The sequence below is a fragment of the Tauraco erythrolophus genome, chromosome 1, assembly GCF_009769465.1.
Source record: "Tauraco erythrolophus isolate bTauEry1 chromosome 1, bTauEry1.pri, whole genome shotgun sequence".
NCBI lineage: Eukaryota > Metazoa > Chordata > Aves > Musophagiformes > Musophagidae > Tauraco > Tauraco erythrolophus.
In genome coordinates, this window is record NC_141465.1 from 48833342 (window position 1) to 48853498 (window position 20157).

The 20157-nt window shown below is 37.3% G+C and overlaps 1 protein-coding gene across 1 annotated transcript in view; it reads right to left on the reverse strand.

Annotated features, from left to right (window-relative positions):
- Positions 1-13641, reverse strand: part of CDKL5 (cyclin dependent kinase like 5) — an 81220-nt gene extending 67579 nt beyond the window's left edge. Inside the window, exons 1-2 of the mRNA XM_086609139.1 lie at positions 13578-13641; positions 13000-13034 (exon numbers count right to left, since the gene is read on the reverse strand). Of these exons, the coding sequence (XP_086465265.1) occupies positions 13000-13034; positions 13578-13641 (99 nt within the window). The remainder of the gene's footprint in view (positions 1-12999; positions 13035-13577) is intronic.
- Between the last annotated feature and the right edge of the window lie 6516 nt (positions 13642-20157).

The following is a 20157-nucleotide window of genomic DNA, read 5'->3' on the forward strand; positions in this document are numbered from 1 at the left end:
ATAAACCAGAGAGCAATGTTGCTATCTGTTTCCAACAAAGAGTTACCTGTGCTGTTCAGAAACAAATCTTCACTTTGCTACAGATCTGGAAAAATTAAAATAGAATTCCATAAAGTGGGTGATTTTTCATAATGGGCAAAGTTAAGCCATTATGTTGTGTCAGGATTTACAAGGGACTTGCACAAAAATTGGTTTAATTTAGCCATCTAAGCTAAAATAATTCAGGGATAATATAATAAAAATGCAAATACTTCATAAATCCAGACGGTGTTTTGGTTTTTCTGTTAAACTAGAAGAAGCTTAAATAGATACCCTTTAGAACAGGAGAAGCTAGCATGCAATCGGACTATTCTTTATAAAAAGCAAGCAGCAGACCCATCAAGCTCTACTGTCCAGGTGCAGCTAAACATAGCAAACCAGAAGCAAATCTTCTGGAGAGTTTCAGAACTGTAATATATGTGTAAAGAATAAATAGCATAAGGAATGCTTCCAGTTCTGTGCTAACCTGTAACAATTGCTATCGGTTGAAGAAACAGAGAGCACTATGCAGTCTTAACAAAATGGTCTCTGTTCTAGAGCTCAGTCTGGCCTCCCACTGTACCCAAAATTTCTTGACCACCATATTCCGATGCCAGGCTTGTCTAATCCTTTAGGCTTTCAGCTGAGATCAAACACCACATGTTAAGTGAAATTATGAAGTTCTTTGCATGAAATTTTACACATTTGTTCACATTTCAAATAACTGTAGTGTTATAAATGGAAGCTACTTTTTTTTTCCCCATTCATTGTTATCCAGGCTTTGAATGAGAAGTAAATACTGCTATACTCGAAAAGAAGTTACATATTCCAAGAATTTTTATTAAAAAGAATAGAAAGTTTTTTATATTTTTAGGAGGGCATTCACCAATTAGAAGGTACACAGAACTGAGTGATCATGGAAAAACAAATTATTTTAACCAGGACATTCGGAAGGACAACTTACTATTTAAGAAAACACAGTAATACTTACTGACAAAAAACCACATGTGCCAAGAAGAATCTATAGCTTTCAGATAAAGTGAAATGCTGAGAAAGTTTTCACTATTTTTGTCAATGTTTTACCTACACTGTCAAGTGGTCCTTTTCCAGGACACCTGACTTTGAAAAAGGCTTTACATTCACAAAAACAATTAAGACAATAAGTTAATGTAACTGCTATATTCAAGACACTTTAGTGTAGTAACATTTTAGATCAACTTGGCTTCCACAAATAATACTGAAAGCCAGCTAGATAATCCAGATCCATTTTTATCATGGTACATTTAATAATCTACATCAATGATCATCTCAAAAACTGAACTGTGCTCTATTTTACTGGGCTTTATTTAAATACGTAGAGTGTCTGGAGATCAGTGATTAACATAGTGCTCTCAGAGCTGCTCACATGTCCTACAAAATTTTAAGTAGTCTAGAAGAATCCCTTGCAGGAAAACATTTAGTCTAAAATTTAGAAACACAATTTTCTTTGCATCAATTATGCTACACAGTAATTTACAATTTGATGACAACACTAGACTGTAATCCAATATTCAAGCCAGTTCATACTACTACAGATGTAGTCCTATAATTAGCCATATGTTCTTCCTTCTCCCATATATTAATTTGCATTAAGTACAAACTCCCTCGCTTGCACCACTACTTTCCTAATGATTCAAGACCCTACATTAGGTCTCAAATCCTCATTGATTTCAGTTTCTTCTACTGCTGCTTCTAAGAAATACTACAGTCAGGTTCTTTAATTTTCAGCATAACATTTTCAACTTTTTGCAAGAGAATAATTTGTATGCATTGTCTTGCTTTGTTTGCTCATCACATCTATGCTTAAAAATAAAATTTCACTTATAAGTGTCTTAGAATGAGATATAGCACTACAAGCTGTTCACAATTAAGAGCCATTAAGGGCAGCCTCAGAACTGCTGCAGGTCTGAATATGATTCCTGTTATTAATACAAGTGTAATGATATATAATCCATTTGCAGATGTGAGTATGTACCAACTACTAAGCAGCATGTTTGTTTATTGGCAATATTCCAAGGAAAAGTGTTTTTTGCGGCACAAACAGTAACCTTTCACTTAGCCAAACCAGTACTCATAGTAGGAATTCGTGCAACATGTTACATAAAAGACTATCAAAAGGACACGCAGTTTCTTTAAGAAACAAAAGAAAAAGTGCCACAGATGTCTTGTTAATCTAGAGCCATTAGTGCAACAAACTGGTAGAAGCTGTGTGACTGAAAGAAATAGTGATCCAAGATACTGCGACTGTAACAAATGACTTATGTTCAACTTAATTTCAATTGAAAACCATCGGTAATACTTTTCACATATCCTTCCCAAGGTAAAATGAACCACTCTTGCTATTTTTAACTCATATTTCAGTAATGCAGGTAACTGAAGGAGGCATAGGAGCCTAAGGGTGATCACCTGTTTCTCTCCCTCCCTCTTCTTGTTTTGAAGATCTTCTGCAGCATCAGGTCTCTCTGTATCCCGCTTTGTGCTGCATGAAATTCTATTACCCAGTATTACCACGGCCAAGCCAACTTAAGCCATCCCAATTTGTGGCACTAAAAATAAAACTCTCACACTGTACTGCTTTAAATTCAACACACTTGGGGAAAAAAAAAAAATCTCAGTATTCCCTTTCACATCAAGTTAATTTCTCCCCTCCCTCTCTCATCTCTCTGCTGCACGTTCTTTTTCTAAATTAGCCTTTGAGGATGAAAGGAAGGAGTAGAATGCCAATTTTGAATACCACTCACATCTGAGCAGGGTTCATAACATGACAATTACAAAGAAGGAGGTAAGGGAATAGAGTATCATGCAAGGGACCTTTCATAGAGCAGTCTGGATTGTCACAAAAGACTCAAAGGGAAACAACACAACTGCAGACATCAGACCAGCACCATTTCATTGGTATTGCTACAGACAGACCAACCAATGTGAATAATGAAAACCATTAAATTTAAGGCGTTTAGTTTCATGCCTGCTTTGTACAATCTGGCCAGATCCTCTTAAAGAAACCATTGCACGCGACTGAAAAAGACAGTGAGAGTTCATATTAAAAAAAAAAAACCACCCACAAACAAAAAAAAAAAACCACCGTCGAAATACAGTATATGTTAGTAATTTATGGCAGAAGTGACAGAAGACAACATAAGGCAACAAAAGCAATCAAAAGGAGACGTGTGACTACTTTACTTATCCTCTCATCGTATATATAGTCTTAAAAGTGTAAAAACCATGCTTCCTTCAGTTAATTCAAAGACTCAGACTTCTAGGAAACTAGGACAACGCTAAACAGAGGTGTAATTTTTTTTCTGCTGGAGCAGGTAAGTCATAGAATGGTTAGGGTTGGAAGGGACCTCAAAGATCATCTAGTTCCAACCCCCCTGCCATAGGCATGGACACCTTCCACTAGACCAGGTTGCTCAAAGCCTCATCTAACCTGGCCTTGAACACTTCCAGGGATGGGGCATCCACAGCTTCTCTGGACAATCTGTGCCAGTGTGTCGCCACCTTCACAGTGAAGAATTTCTTCCTTAGAGCTAATTTAAATCTTCCCTCTTTCAGTTTAAAGCCATTGCCCCTTGTTCTATCACTACACGCCCTTGTAAAAAGTCCCTCTCCAGCTTTCCTGTAGGCCCCCTTTAAGTACTGGGAGGCTGCTATAAGATGACCCCGGAGCCTTCTCATCTCCAGGCTGAACAGCCCCAACTCTCTCAGCCTGTCTTCACAGGAAAGGTGCTCCAGCCCTCGGATCATCTTCACGGCCCTCCTCTGGACTTGCTCCAGCAGCTCCATAGAATCATAGAATGGTTAGGGTTGGAAGGGACCTCAAAGATCATCTAGTTCCAAACCCCCTGCCATGGGCAGGGAAATCCTCCACTACACCAGGTTGCCCAAAGCCTCATCCAACCTGGCCTTGAACACTTCCAGGGATGGGGCACCCACAACTTCTCTGGGCAACCTGTTCCACTGCCTCACCACCCTCTGAGTGAAAAATTTCTTCCTTAGATCTAATCTAAATCTGCCCTCTTTCAGTTTGAATCCATTGCCCCTTGTCCTATCACTACACGTCCTTGTAAAAAGCCCCTCCCCAGCTTTTCTGTAGGCCCCCTTTAAGTATCGGAAGGCTTAATGTCCTTCTTGTGTTGGGGACTCCAGAGCTGAAAGCAGTACTCCAGGTGGGGTCCTCAAAATTAGTGCTTTAACATTTTTTATTAAGAGATACTTTATGAAACAACACTTAAAAAAATATTGCAGAAAGGTAAGACTTTAAGGAAAAAAATTAAAGGCAGCAATCTTGTTATACAGATAATATAGCCCACGTTGGGGGTGGGAGGGGAGGAGAGTCCTGTCAACTGTCTTCTCAACCTGTGGAATCTCAGCAACTTAATTTCTATCTTCCATTCTGCCTGACTATCTGGTATTTGGAGTAGTAACAGTACATATGTGAATCCTCCACTTAGTTTAATATAAATCAGGACTTCATTTAACATCAACGACATTTAAAACATTAATATAACGTTAATCTGACTGTTTCTCCCTGTCACAGAGAACCGAGAGAACCATGAAAGAGGCTCAGGTGCAGGTATAGACAAATGCCACAATGTATCAATGAAAAATGAAAGCTTTAGAAACTTTCAGTACCAGGTTAGCATCTACCCTGCACAGAAAGCAGTTGTAGATGTTCATTTTACGTCATTTATACACACATATCAAACCAGAATTCTGAAAAGAATTCAAAAAGTTATTCATTGCCTAATGGCGAAGTTGAAGGAAGTGGTTATTAAAGAGTTAATACAATTTTCAGCACTACAGCTTGCCTAATAGCTCTATTTTCCTCATAATACTCAGGACAGATCTCAACTTTGACTACTGCAAGCATTTACTACTGGCACACTATTTACTTCAGAAATTCAATACAAGTCTCACGTTCACTGTATGTATTTCATACAAGTTTTGGCACAAAAACACATCAGTGAGTTGGTGCTCTAGCTTGACGAACAACATCATTAAGTGCAATAATCCTCCATAGGTAAATTGCCATTATGGAAAGAAAATGGCATGCTGCACAAAGATTTGCCCTTGGCCATGATTAAAACCAAAAATCTTGCCACAGAGTCAAAACACATTCAATGAGTTGTGAAAATGGGCAATGCTGCTTTTAATTACATATAAAAATTAAAGAAAAAGATCAGCAAAAAATTTGAGGATGTAACCAAATAGAGGCAGCAACAAGACAGCAATAGTAACAATGAGAGAATATGTGACATATTAGACATAAACCAGTAGGATTTGGCACGTTACTTTTTATCTGGTTTTAGGTGAATGTTATATGTAAATTGATGGTATACAAAAAGAGTATGCATAAGGACAGAATAGTTTACACAGTATACAAAAATATCAGTTAATACTTTTAACAGTATGCACAGGCAAGTAAAAGACCTAAAGGACAGGTGGGTTTAGACACAGGATAGAATCATAGAATCATAGAATGGTTAGGGTTGGAAGGGACCTTAAAGATCATCTAGTTCCAACCCCCCTGCCATGGGCAGGGATGCACTGCTGGCGTAATCTGTGCTAGAATATTCTGGTGATGATGACTTTCCAGTAGCACTGTACCAATTAGAGACTGAATACTGCAAGGAGCATCACAACATGCATGCCCTGTTTTTAATTCGTTGTTCACCTCCAACAAAGTCACTTTTAAGATACTGAGATAGCTGAACTCATCTGACTCAAAATGACCATTCTTTTGTATATTAGCATAGTAGATTGGAAAAAGTCTACGTATCTTTAAACTTTACTCTGAAATAATAAAAGTGAGTGCTCAAAAAGCTCCAAACATAATTCAAATTTTGCTAGAAGGTTCTAATTTTGAAAGTCAATTGTATATGAAGAAATACAAATATTTAAAATATGCTTTGCCCAAATTGAATCATTTACCTTGCAAGGTGAAATGCTCTGCACTGTTATCTTCTATTGCTTACCACTGCAGCCTGTTTTCCATAACTTTCAACAGCAGTACCTTCATATTTACCTTCAGATCAGTCATTAAAATGTTGAATACCAACACCTGAGGTGGCCCAGGCCTGTCCTGCACGACCCAAATCCCTGGGCCGCAGAGCAAACTGAGCCAGCCCCTTATAACAGAGGAGCCCGCAGGCAGCTCCCACTCACTACCTGCAAGTACATCCCCTGCGTGGCTTTGCCTTTAATCTAAAAGCACAGCAAGAAGTTCTCACTGAACATCCACTCTGTTTGACAGTAGAAACGATTAATAGAGTTTTTCTTGTAAGAAAATCCTGTAATAGATTGAATAACGAACATGGGGTAGCCCTTTCTTACAGACATGGTCTGCACTGTATGCTGCACCCCAATGAGGTGCCCATTTTATGCCGCATAAGTCAAGGTTTCCAGCATCTAAAGGGACATAAGATGACCTGTACCATTTTTACTTTAATAAAGCTAACACTACGAAGAAACAGCACTTTAAATGACCACTCTGAGGGTGGTGAAACACTGGAACAGGTTGCCCAGAGAAGTTGTGGATACCCCATCCCTGGAAGCTTTCGAGGTCAGGTTGGATGAGGCTTTGAGCAATCTGATCTAGTGGAAGGTGTCCCTGTCCATGGCAGGGGGGTTGGAACTAGATGATCTTTAAGGTCCCTTCCAACTCAAATCATTCTATGATTCTACGATTTTACAAAGTCTGAGTGCCTTCCTTACTGGGATTACAACAGACAAGCACCTCCTGATGCAACACACCATGATACAGTAGAATTTAAGAAACTGAAAGAACTAAGCAAGATGGACAGTAGAATTACAACCCTGGACCTTCACAATAACAGATTTCACTTAGAGACGGCCCAAAAGGGTAAAGTCTAGCAGGGCTGGTTGTTCTTCAAGGAAGACTTCCTCAAAGCACAGGAATGGCCCACTCTAACACACAGAAGGCTGGGAAAAGTTTATCAAATTGGCCAGCACTGTTTAAGACGGAATTCCTGACTGAGCTCAAACACAAACAGGTAGTGTGAAGAGCGCAGAAATAGAGATGGGCTACCTGGAGGAACAGAAAAACATTGGTTTCAAAGGGAAAACTAAGGAAACTGACTCTGCTGGTCAGTAGGGAATCTAGTGATAAAAGACATGGAAAAGGCTAAGGCATTCAAAATGAAATCTAATGATTGTTACATACACAAATCCATTATATTTTCTAATGAGTAAACTATACCTGCCTTTAAGAAGTCAGGTATTTTTCAGATGCTCTAAGACACACAAAACTTATCTGAAGACTGTTGCTGTTTAGCCAAGCCAGCAACCATACACCACACAGATGCTCGCTCACCCTTCAACAATCTCTGGGCAATGGGGAAGAACACTAAAGGGGAAAAGGGAAAGGGGACTGTGGGTTGAGATAAGAACAATTTAATAATTGAAATAAAATAAAATGTAATAATGACAAAAAAAAACAAACATGGTGATATATAAAATGATAATAATAATATATACAAACAAGTGAGGCACAGTGTAATTGCTCACCACCCAGTGACCAAGGTCCATCACATCATATCAAGTGATCCCAAAACAGACAAGTCCCAACAAAGGGAGAGGGAAAAAAAAAAAAAAAAAAAAAAAAAAAAAAAAAAAAGAGAGAGAACTGAAAAGAGATAGGACCCGAGAATCCAACAATCCAAACTTCCCAGCCAACCCTCATCTATATACTGGGCATGAAGTTGCCTGCTATGGAATACTCCATTGGCCAATTTAGCCCTCAATCCTATACCTACGTTCAATCCTACACCTACGAGGGGCTGTGGGCCCTTTGTCCTGGCCATGCTCCCCCCTCAGCCTGTTGTGCTCCTGCACACTGGTAAAACACAGGAAGCTGAAGAGTTCTTGATGTCTCAGCACCACCTATAAACATCAGTGCACCATCAATATTCTTCTCATAAATCCCAGACTAAAGCCAAAACCCAGAGCTTTTCTAGCTACTGAAAAGAAAACTAACCCTGTCCTAGTCAAAACCAGGACAAAGACAACGGAAGAGTATTACTAAAGGCTCAAATAGGGCAAAATTAAATATTAGGCTAAGAGGAAATTGCCTGGAAGTGTTAAACTTAAAAAAAGGTTATTCATTTTTCTTCAATGCACTGAAGTGGTCGAATGATTCTGTAAACTAAGGTTTCTTTTCATTTGTCTTTCACACAGGAATTCAGTGGTGTTTATCTTAAAGAAAAAGACGTAAAAATATCTGATACAATAAAGAACAACCAATACCAGACATGCTTCTCAAATAAAAGACCAGAAAAAGCATCTTATTAGGCAGGAGATGTTGTACATACAAGAACAACTGGCATTAAACTTCCAAATCATTAGACTGCATCCCCTCAAGCTCCAAGGACTCCGACCACACACAGCACACAGTAGGAGAAAGGATAAGTCTAGGAGATTTCATATATTTCTACTGTGCTTTTAGAGAATTTGTATCACCACATACCTTCCTGAACACCTAGCTAACCTCAAAAAAACCCCATAAATTTATACATAGAGATATATGTATATAGGCATCTTCCCTTTTGCATGTTTTCAGCGTTTTTTCCTGCAAGTTTCTGCCAGCTCCTCACATCAGGGGAAAAGTGGAATACCATCAACTACCACAATTTGTTATTTATATAATGATCAGCTTCAGATGTCTAAGTATTTCATGCTTATTTTTTAAGATGCGGTCTATTCCTTATTTACTGGATAATAATGAAATCCTGCTCTGAATAAAAAAAAAAGAAAAACTTTTTTTTTTCCTTTTCTTTTTAAAGACTTGCATCTGGGTCCTTCTCTAACATGCAACTGAACATTGATAAAACCCTGGCTAGATAAAGCAAATCACTATGTGTCCTCTGCAGATGGGAACTAAGTTTCAATCCAATCACTGCTTTTAAACCAGACACACAGCATTAGTAGAACAGCTATGGTTTGACTGCCTGCTGGTATGAACCCTCCCTCCCTCTCCAGCCTGACCCTGTGGTGAGCTCTGCCTCATTGCAACCGATGACCCCCTGTTCCAGTGTTATCATCTTGTTTACCTAGATGCAATCTCCACTTACCTCAGTCGTTCAAGGATGTATTCACCTCATTTCTACAAACTCTCCCTACTTGCAGCTACATTTTCCCATGTTCCCCGCTATATACACAGTTTAGTATCTCACAGTATATCAATACATTCCCTTTTCACACTGAGTTTCAGCTTAATTTTTTCCTCTAGGCTTCTTTCTTCAGTGTGCCTGTCTTCGGACACCTATGGCTTTCCCACAGCATCTTCCTATTGTTTTAATGATTTTTAAGTCACAGTATTGTCCTATTAGCCTAGTATCTGATGTCACAGTCCTCCTAATTCTTGTGCCTAAGTCCCTATTAACAAAGGATAACTCCACATGAAGCTGCGAGTCCATGTTGCAAAGTAAAAGGGATAGTGGTTTTACTAAAAGGGCAAACACTTGATGAGTCTTACAAGATAAGCAAAGATTCTTTTCCTCAGCCATGGTCTCGGACACTGCTGAACTGTTCAAGTGGCTTTTCTTTAGAGAAAACATAGCCGAGATAGCGTAAATAAGCCACAACAGCCTATTTTAATAACTTGTGAAAATATAATGTATTTCTGGTATTTTTAAACAGTGTACTCCAGTATATTTCCTTATGAAAAGTCATCTTGTTAGAAGAAAAAAAGGGAAAAAGCTTTTCAGAACATCAGATCTCCTTTATCTCAACATTATTTGTATTAACTTCACATTAGGAAAAAAACAAGTAATCTTTATGCACAAACCACAACTACAGTTAAAGGATTTGTGATAAAAAAAACATGCTGTTTAATAACGTAAACACAGTCATTCTAGAGGAGCTACTTTAGCTTTCCTGTGATAATGTTTCCTTAGCAAAGAAAAAACATATAATAATGACATGGTATTTGTTCCTTATGCCACTCTCTCCAACTTAAATCCACATACGCATGCCAATGAAATGCACTGGGGCAAAAAGCTACATTTCTTGAAGCACCAGCAGATTATATGTTGGAAAATTGTTGCAATTAGAGGCCAGCTCCTCATTTTACACAAAATATACCCTCTCATCCATACAATGGAGATACATTAATTTACAACAGCTGAGAATTTAATCCTGCCATGCTGCCACTATTTATAAAGATGAAAATGAGTACTTCTATATTCAAATTCTTAAATGTAATTGCCAACTTTGCACAAAAAGAAAAGTAGCACATGCTGAAGGTACACGGCCAAGGATGGCCTGGTATATACCATATATACATTAAAAATACTGCAACATTCTCTAGTTTTTATGCTGTTTTTGGACTTCTTATGCGGTGCTGAATAGACTTACTGTTTAACTGTGCTACCTGCAGACAGATCATGTGGAAGATAAATTCTTACTTCATCCATACTAGAAAAACCTATGCCTATCAGCAGCTAAACAGTAAAATAAACCATATATCCTTGCATTTCCAGGTAATCCTGTTAAGACTTCATTCAAGCGAATTAAATCTTTGTTTTCCTATACAAGTAGGAAAGCTGTATTAAAAGACAGTTCCTGGTCAAGGAGAATAGCTACATATACCATCCTGCAATATGTTTTTTCTTCCTTTATGTATGAGCAGCTTTTCTTAATGCACCATCTTTGTTATCACAGTTAGGTAGAAGTTATAATTTGGAGCTATTTAGTAACTGCTTTTAAGCCTCATCTAAAACTCACTAGTTTAGTTCATAACATCTTTGATGTCACAGGAATTAGATTCTTCTCCCCTTTTCTTTCTCTCTTCCTCTTCCCATTAGAGGGGTGTTTCTCTGCAATTTCAGTTCTACTACGTTCACTCTAGTCAATGATCAATATCAGAGCCTTAAAATTTCTGTTTATAATTTGGATCTTTTCTGTCTGGATCTGGAACAAACAGGCCGCATCTTTTCACATCTTCAAGCTCCAATTCATACTTTCCCTCCAACTCTTTCTGTATAGCCACTTCTCCTCCATATTTAAAAGGAATAAGCCAAGTAAAAAAATAATTAAATCCATTAAAAATGTAGAAACCAGTAAATAATTCTATTTATTATGATGCCTATAATTAAACATGAACTAAACTCTTGTGGCATTTATCAAATGTTTTCCTAACAAACTTTGTGTATCTAGGCAACAAGCAGTGTGTGTCTGCTCTTCATCTGTGTAGTACCTTGCCAAAGAGCTGGGGACAGGTGTCTCAGCTTTTTTTACCAAGGCATAAAAGGAAAAATGTATAATGACAAACAGCCAGGGGAAGGTTGGGAAAAAAGATACATGTCAAAGTTGAACTTTTAGATATTTATTCTTTTTTAGTAGAACAGATAGCCCCTAAAGTCATCTGCTCTCAGTGGGTGCAGCTGGTTTTAAGTAAATGAGAATCATAAATCAGTAAGCTTAAATAATCGATATACTTTTTCTTTTTTTAAGATCTCCAAATACTGGAAGCCCTAGGTCTTAGTAAACCAACTTGCTACAAGGTTTAATAAATACCACTTTGTTTTAGAACTTCAATACAGTTATTTTGATTAAGCTTGAAGATGCAGAAAAAAATTGTGTGACTACCTAAAAATTTAGATCTTCATAAGCAATTCAACATCCTTACACAGGCTGTAAGAAGAAGCACTTCCTTCTGCTCAAGTAAAGCCTTCCCTTTCTAGTCATATGGTATACTGTAAAGTATTCTTACAGAAACTAGATTACCCTGCCATTAAACTATACTCTTAAAGTACTGAACTCGTCCAGATGAGGACATGACTAAAGATATGCAGAGCTTAAATTTCTCTCAGCAATGCAGGAAATCCTAGAAACTTCTTGAGTCTTTCATAAAGAAGAGAGCTGCCCAGTATAAACTGTATTGTCACTACTCAGGTGATCTCAAACTATTCACTTTGAAATATTATTCCATAACTATCCAAAAAATATCAAATTTACCAAAGCCATTCTACTGAATGATATTGTCTCCCCCAAGCCACACAAGGCTACAGCTTGAGATGGGAGCTTTCTAAGTTCTTTTTTTTTTTTTTTTTCCCTTTTTTAACTTTAAGTCAGTATAATAGCGTAAGGCATTCCAAATATACCTATATGTCCTGTGCAAAAGTCCTTCTGTGTACATGCTAAATGCCACCCCAGGAACACAGGTCCTCTGCACAGTTGTAACTTTTTCTAGAAAAAAGTATGAAGTACATACAAAAACTTTTACATATTCTTGGATCGCTACAAAATAATCATTCTATGATTCTGGAAAGTTTTTCTTCAGAGAAGTAGAAGTCATTTTGTTATATGACTATACAGCAGTTCCAAAGATAGCAAAGTAATTCATGTCAGAGTTCTCTGTTGATGAGCAGCAAGTTCAGATATAGCCAACTTACACAGTAGTTAAAATAGTGTAGACAGGTTGCCAGATTTAATTTTTGTCTGAAATAAGAGTTTTTTCTTTCCTTTTTTACATTTTCTCTTCCAAATTAGAATCAACAAGCATAAAAGTCAGTGCTTTCTTACTGCAGTTTGATTGTCCAACAGCTGTAGAAATTCTACATGTATCCCACTCTCTCCCCCTCATCCCAAGACAGGTAAGTGCTTATCCAGCAGTATTCGGCAATTAATTTGACATTCTAATTTAGGCTGCTTGAGCATAAACTGCATTCCAAAACAACTTCCTTTTTTTTTTTTCTTTTTCTTTTTTTAAAAGCTTTCTTAGTTAAGAAAAAAATGGAGGTTTGGTACTAGATGTAGCCATTTCCTCTGACAGTATTGCAATTAAAAAACTGAATAACTGCCAGCAGGGAAAGTCCACCCCAGCTGCCACATCTTATACATAGCAACATCTCAGTTCTCATCAAAAGTCATTGTTTCACTCAAATACCAAAATTTATCTTTGAATTAAAGCAATTTATTTACCTTGTGTCTGCATTTAAGTACGACACCATAGGCTCCTGAAATAAAGAAGAGATAAATCATCTCAAAGCAGAAGAAACACAGGAAGATAAAACAGTCTTCAGTCACGTTCTGGTTATAGAAATAATATTGTCCCCAGTATTATTATTCAGAACTTGCACATACAGGTACTGTACTAAATTGCTGTACACTGAAACAATTTTATAACAATTGCTTGAAAGTAAATAGACTTTAAAATGCTGAAATTATTTTGTTTAATATACTTGTAGAGAAGTTTGATAACTTGCATCTCCCCACTATCACTACAGAGAAATTGATATAGTAAACTTAAAAAAAAAACCCACACCACAAAACACCTCCTCCCCAAAACACAACACTGTCCCATTTCTTTTCCTTTTCTTTCATCTTCCAAACTTCTCCTTCCATCTGACAATGGAATTAGGAGCTGCAGAGAATAAGCTGATGTTTCTTAAGATTTGCATACAAGTAATATTTTGCAAATGAAAACGTAACTACCATCAAGAGAACTAAGTCAAATCTATATAAAATTCTAATTAATTTTTTATTAAGATACTACTTACCTTCACCTACAACCCCAAGGATCTCAAATTTATTCATCACATTACCAATGTTAGGAATCTTCATCAAGACAAATTCCTTTTACGGTGAGAGCCACAAAACATGGCACAATGGGGAGCGTCCAAAGATTTTGCAAAAGGCAATTGTGAAAAGGCTCTTGAAAAAAAAAAAAAATTCCACTTTGATTGACCAGACTTCTCACGTCCTTTCTTAATTTCTAGGCAGTCAGTAGCTTCCTGGTGAAAGAAGACAATATAATGTAATTAGTACTTTGTTTTATTTCATTAAGAGAGAGCAGTGGTATATATACTTCACACTGATACTGTCCAACAGTTGCAAAACAGACAATTACTTCACTTCGACATTTTATGATCAAGAGAGCTTAGCAGCCTGTATAATGAATGTATAATGGAAGGAACCTATTGAGAATAGATATCTGACAACGGTTGGCCTTATAATTCCCATACTTAGGATGTCTACTACAATAATAACAAACTTCTATAAAGTTATTTTCTACAGGACAGAAGCAAACAAAAACATTGTTAGGAACTACCTCAGTAAGCAAAAATACACCTATAATTACTGATGTTCTCAGTTTGGTGTATGTTGACAGCTAGATATAAAAACAAATGTGTTTAGTCAATTTATTATTCGTCCACTGTAATGACAAAAATGATAAGGTAGAAAGAACACTAAGCAACAGAAAATAGCCTTCTACTACTATTTTCTGTGATTGTTTTTTTTAAAAAAAGGATTTTATTTGCTAGACTGACTAGCAATCAGATTTAGAAAATTCTTTCCATTATCAGCTTATGTAATAGAAGCGTAAAAAATAGGGGGGGGGGGAGGGGGGAAGTGTTTTCAAAGGTTTTTTTTCCATGTTTCCCAAACATCGAACTAATCTGTCAAATCAAGCATCTATACACAGGGAAAAGAATTAAGTTTTTTGTGTCTTTGTTTTAGGCTTACCCCATCTCTCCTATAATCTTAGAAATCTGATAAACAAAACACACTCAAGTTTGGTTTTCCTAATTCAGACTGCATTTTTCCCCTAACATGAAAGGCACACATCCCACATTCAAAAACGGGGAAAAAGCTAAAATAGCATCACCATGAATCAGAACTATGTCATTTCCACAGTTTAGTGCTCCAAGACAGGACTACTCATGAGGAACAACATGGCAGGATAGAAATGAATTCATTTAATTCACTTATGTATAATGGGTGAGTGCAACCTAATGATATCAGGTTCAGCTCACGCAAACGGCAAGTCTCGTTGCTACTGCACTATAAGCTGGGGGTGCTGCCCAAAAGCCCCAACAAAACGGACGACTCAAGGGTGGAGGGAAATCACAGTGGAACTAGCCTCTGCAAGACAAGGGGAGATAATCTGGGGGAGAGTGTTGTTATTTTAGAAGCAATTTCAGAGTTAACCAACCACAGTATTTTGGAAACAAACTTTGAAAATGAAGCAGTGACTTCCAAATTAAAGGAATGGTTAGGGTTTTTTGTTTGGTTTTGTTTTGTTTTTTTAAAAAGCTACCCACTCCTTAATGGATTGCTTCAGTGGTTTAATTTACTGTTTTAATTAATGAATTTTTTTTCTCACTTGTGAACTGTATAAAATACCCTTTCCTTTCCCTTCCGTACACTCTCCTATCTCATTTGGCATCTCTTTCTCACAAAAGCCTTTGTGCTGTTTGTCCGTGCTTTCTGGTTACGGTAATGAACTAAGAATTGGCCTCCTGGAAAAGCAGGAGCATCTCCTCAGTTGCACCCGTCAGCAGCAGAACAGAAGCTGCACTGAGCCACTTTAGCTTTCCACTGAAACAGGCTGGTGCCAGGCACCCAGGCACGGCTAGCTGTCCCCACGCTGCAGCTAAATAACAGAAACACCCCTACGGAGACCTTGAAAGAATCATTAATGCCAGAATGTAAACAAGACACATGAAAACAGGTCAGCCACGCTCAGAACAGCAAAAATACTTGCCAGACAGAAAGGAACAGTCAGAAAACAGAATATATGTTTTCTATTAGCACTATTCAATAACATTACCAAATCCGCTACTTCAGTTCCCAACGTTATTAATTAATGAGTCTTTCTAGAAATTAGTCTGTGATAATGTTCATTGCTTATCTGCTAATGTTATTACCATATGTTGTCTTCCTGCCTTACAGTGTACACAATACTTTTTAGATCTATGACAAAACAGTGAAGAAGCTTATGAGATAACACATCAAAAACTCCATGAGAAATTTAGATGTAGTTTCCTCATTCCCTCATTCATAATTTCTAAATTTCTCACAAACTACTTAAAGCTATACAGGCCTGCAGCTTGTGATCCACCACTATTTTTATTCTTCTGTTTTTGAGATTTCTGCAAGTGTATTCAGTATGTACTTTATTTTTTAATTTGGAAAAAAAAAGGTCAGCTGCTTCCAAATCTAACTTTCCTTTCTGAAATTCAGTACTATACATTACAGGGCAGTAATTCAAACTAGTTCTCTTCTGCAACACTAGTGAACTCAGACTAGTTAGACCCAGCTAATCCCTATATAAGATGTACATACTTGTTTGAGATCTTTGCCTTCAAAAGCTTCTGAAAGACTGAAAAAAAAACCTGCTAAAAATACTTGTTCAGTGGCAGCATCTACTGAACTTTCTGGGATTTTTCTGCTTTTTGAAAGGCACTGGACTTGTTAAGATAGTTTTCAAAAACACTAATTCTTGTGAGGAATCTGATAACATGAACTCAAACTCCATGAATGACACAATCTTGTGAGTGGCAGAGTAACTGTAATAATAAAAATAAAGCCAAAAAAATCTAGAAGTTTTAGCTAAAAGTAATTTCAATAAAGTTATCCATAGCAAGAATTACACTATTCTGTAACTTAGTGATGATAGGCTGGATTCTTTCAAGCTGAACACTGGAAATAGCAAGAAAAATCTTATTAATAGCAACCACAATTTCATTCTTTGCACTGAGCACCATGCAGGTCCGTTTTAATAAGTTGCCTGCTGGCTAGAATGATAAACCTTGCAGAAGAGGAAATAAGGCCATTTTTTACCTTTCAAAGGTTCTCAGTAGGGAAATAGCATTCAATCTCCTAACATCTCTTTCTGAGGCAGCCAGATTCACAGCACATCAACAACTTAGGAATTAAACCAACAGATCTCTGAGATGGTCTCAATGTTACCATGGTGCTCTACAAAACATAGAGCCAATTCAGAAAAATAAAACATCATGAAATGAAGAAAATTAGTTTTACTTAATCTGGAACTATAACAATGTGAGATTTTAATACAAATGTAGTTGTTTTGCAATAGCATGTAAGGCTTATATGTGAAAACAAAAAACTGTAAAAAAAATTTGGGAATGAACACACAGATTATTATAGCATTATGGTACCTGATCATTGGTATTTAAATTAACACAATGGAGAAAAATCCTAGCTCTTCACCAATTCCTTTTCCCTCCATGACCACTAACAATTCTAGAGCATCACCCAAAAGCACCCAACTTAACCACTCACTCCAAGACCTCACTCCTAAATAAAAATGCTATTCATTATTTCATAATGATCAATAGCTGGTGGGGGAGAGGGGAGCACTTTCTACCTAGTTAGTGGAGACATTTAGCAAGAATTATAAAAAACTTGGGGTAGGTATTTGTCTTCACAAAATCTGGAAAAATAAAACCCTGTTCTAGAAATAGATGATATACAAATCTGTGTATCAAGTATACAGTTCACCTTATGTATCAAGACAGAAAGAGTGAAAATTGCACCCTGCTGAAGTCAGTTACAAACTTCTAACTGACTTCAAAGTCATTCATTAGCTTTTAAACAAGTTTCTTGCCAGTAGGTAATACACTCCTCTTGATCTCCTAAAACAAGAAGTAAACTCATTTTTTTTAATTTATTTGTTTATTATTTTTACTCACTTAGAAGATACAACTAAGAATTTCTAGAGGCTGGGTATATTTTCATCTGTTCACTAACAAAACAGTGGGTAACTAAATAGATGTAAAGAACTTATACCATATAAGTATCTGTCTTTGATTGTTACACATTAATCCAAATCCTGGCACGTCTTCTGTTATACAAGGTACATGCATGAAAGGAAGCATTAACCACCTCTATTAACCATGATCACTACTACAGAACCTCTATCCTTCTCCTCCTCTTTATATGTGTAGTTCTATTACTTTAGATTTTTCCAGGAAAACTCTGATTAAAGTTACAAGCATCGGATTCAGTGTTATAACAGAATATACAAGTGACAGGGTTAAGAAAAGAGTTGGAGAATTTTTTTTTTTGATTTATTGATCACAGATTTTCTTGTTACGCTTGATGCCTCTCACCAGATTTAATTCTATCAGGGCTTCAGCTTTCCTAACCTGATCCCTGTCTGCTCAGATGATTTCTCTGTATTCCTCCCAGGCTACCTGTCCTTGCTTCCACCATCTGGAGGCTTCCCTTTTGTGTTTGAGTTGGTCCAGGAGCTCCTTGTTCATCCATGCAGGCCTCCTGGGGTTTCTGCCTGACTTCCTCTTTGTGGGGATGCACTGCTCCTGAGCTTGGAGGAGGTGATTCTTGAATATTAACCAGCTTTCTTGGGACCCTCTTCCTACCAGGGCTTCATCTCATGCTACTCTGCCAAGCAGATCCCTGAACAGACCCAACCAGAAGAAAACACCAGGAGTATTACGAGGAACTACAACTACGAAGAACCAATTCACTATTTGAACAGCTGTGAGGAGACAGCTAGTAGTAGCAGTAGTCTGACTTTAAGAATGGAAAGAGAAAAAAAAAGCCACAATCATATTGCTAGTGAAGTTTTGTCAGTCTCACTGCTACATTTGAAAAAATCTACCATTTGTTGTTTTCTCATTTTATAGGGGAACAGTAGACCTACTGGGACAAGGTTCTGGAGGAAGAGTCATCAAGATTTCATAATACGAAGAAACCCACAATGTAGAAGTTGAAAAAAGAAGTTGAAGAAGAGATAAAAAGTAACAAGAACGTGCAATTATACAAGTCATTTTTCATACTCTAAGCTTCAATCTATCCTCCTCTGCTCAAAAAAAAAAAAAATTAGGAATGAAAAGAACACCTGGTGAAAATAAATACAAAATTTAGAAAACTGTCAAACTTGAACAAATTATTTAAAGAAAAACACTGAGGCTGCTTGCACAAGCTCACAGGTTTTAAAATTTAGCTCCAGTAAGCTTTTATTGACATTGCTAATATCATCACTGGAACTTGACTTCACTGTTGTTGGTTTTTGAAGAAAAAAAAAAAGATGAAAACTGCAAGCTCATCTGGATGAGCTATACATCACGAGAAGTCATAGTCACATTAACTGGCCTAAAAGGTAGCATGCCTCCATGGCAGAAGGGCTGGAAGAGTGGGCCAGAAGAACCCAAACAAAGTTCCCATACTGCAGCAAGCACACAGCTAAGAAAAAGGTTGAATCAGCTCCCAACTACTAAAGATATCTGTTTGGTTAAATTCCTGAAGGAAAACTGAGCTTGAAGACCAGGGCACCAGTACCAATTTGGTTTGTTTTCCCTTGTTCTGTAAGCACTCTTCCTTTTGTATGCAAGTACAGATTCAAAAATAAATTCAACTCATCCTGGATATAGGAACTAAATGAACTTCTCAGAGTTAAAATGCAGGATTCATGTGCTTCTCTAACAGCTGTGGCCATCTCAAAAGAGTGGGTGCTTAGCAGGATGCTTCTAGGAGGATAGTGACAAATAAGCAGACTGATTATCAAAGCACTGAGCACAAAAGCAGCTCCCATGAGTCATAACAGAAGAACAGGAAAGATAATTTTGCTTCCATTTTAGTCTTCCTCTCCGATAAGAACCTTAACAAATATGTCTATTGTGGGTGTGACAGCTTCTTACGCAGTTTATGTTGGACCTTACGCACGCTGGGCGGTCTTCGCCATACCTCTAGCAGCTCTGAAGAAAAACAACCAGAGTTCAGAGCATAACAGTCTCAACACAAACCTGTTGAATCCAAAGCTTTTGCAATTTCATCTGGCACAAAGAGCCTGGCACTTTTGCATTCACTTCTATCAAATGGAAGTACCCCACATTTGCAGTTGAAGTAAAAGCACACTTCTGCTTACTGAGATACCATCAGGCAATGGAGGCAAGGAAAACCATTTTTTTTAGATTAAAAAGGTTTTATTTCATAATAGAATTACTTTCCTGTGGAAGAAGATAATATTTCTTTATCTGACACAATATTCATAGTGGTCTCCTTGGAAGTTGGTTCCTTCATTTTAATCTTTCCTTCTCTCTTCTCAGAACTCCAGTCTCCAGTAATATCCTATACTCATTTGTCATGTTGCTTACAATTTAGTCCCATATTATCTTTGACAATCTGCCATGGACTTTAAATCCTCAGGGTACAAAATAGCTTTTTCATCTTTAATAATTACCAAAACCAAGTTCCTATTTTCAAAAGATACACATTAGGACTCACTTTGTGACTCAATTCCCACACTCGTGTTTGAAGAGATGCTTAGAAGGAGGAAGAAAAAAGTGTTGAGCAGAAAACTCTCTC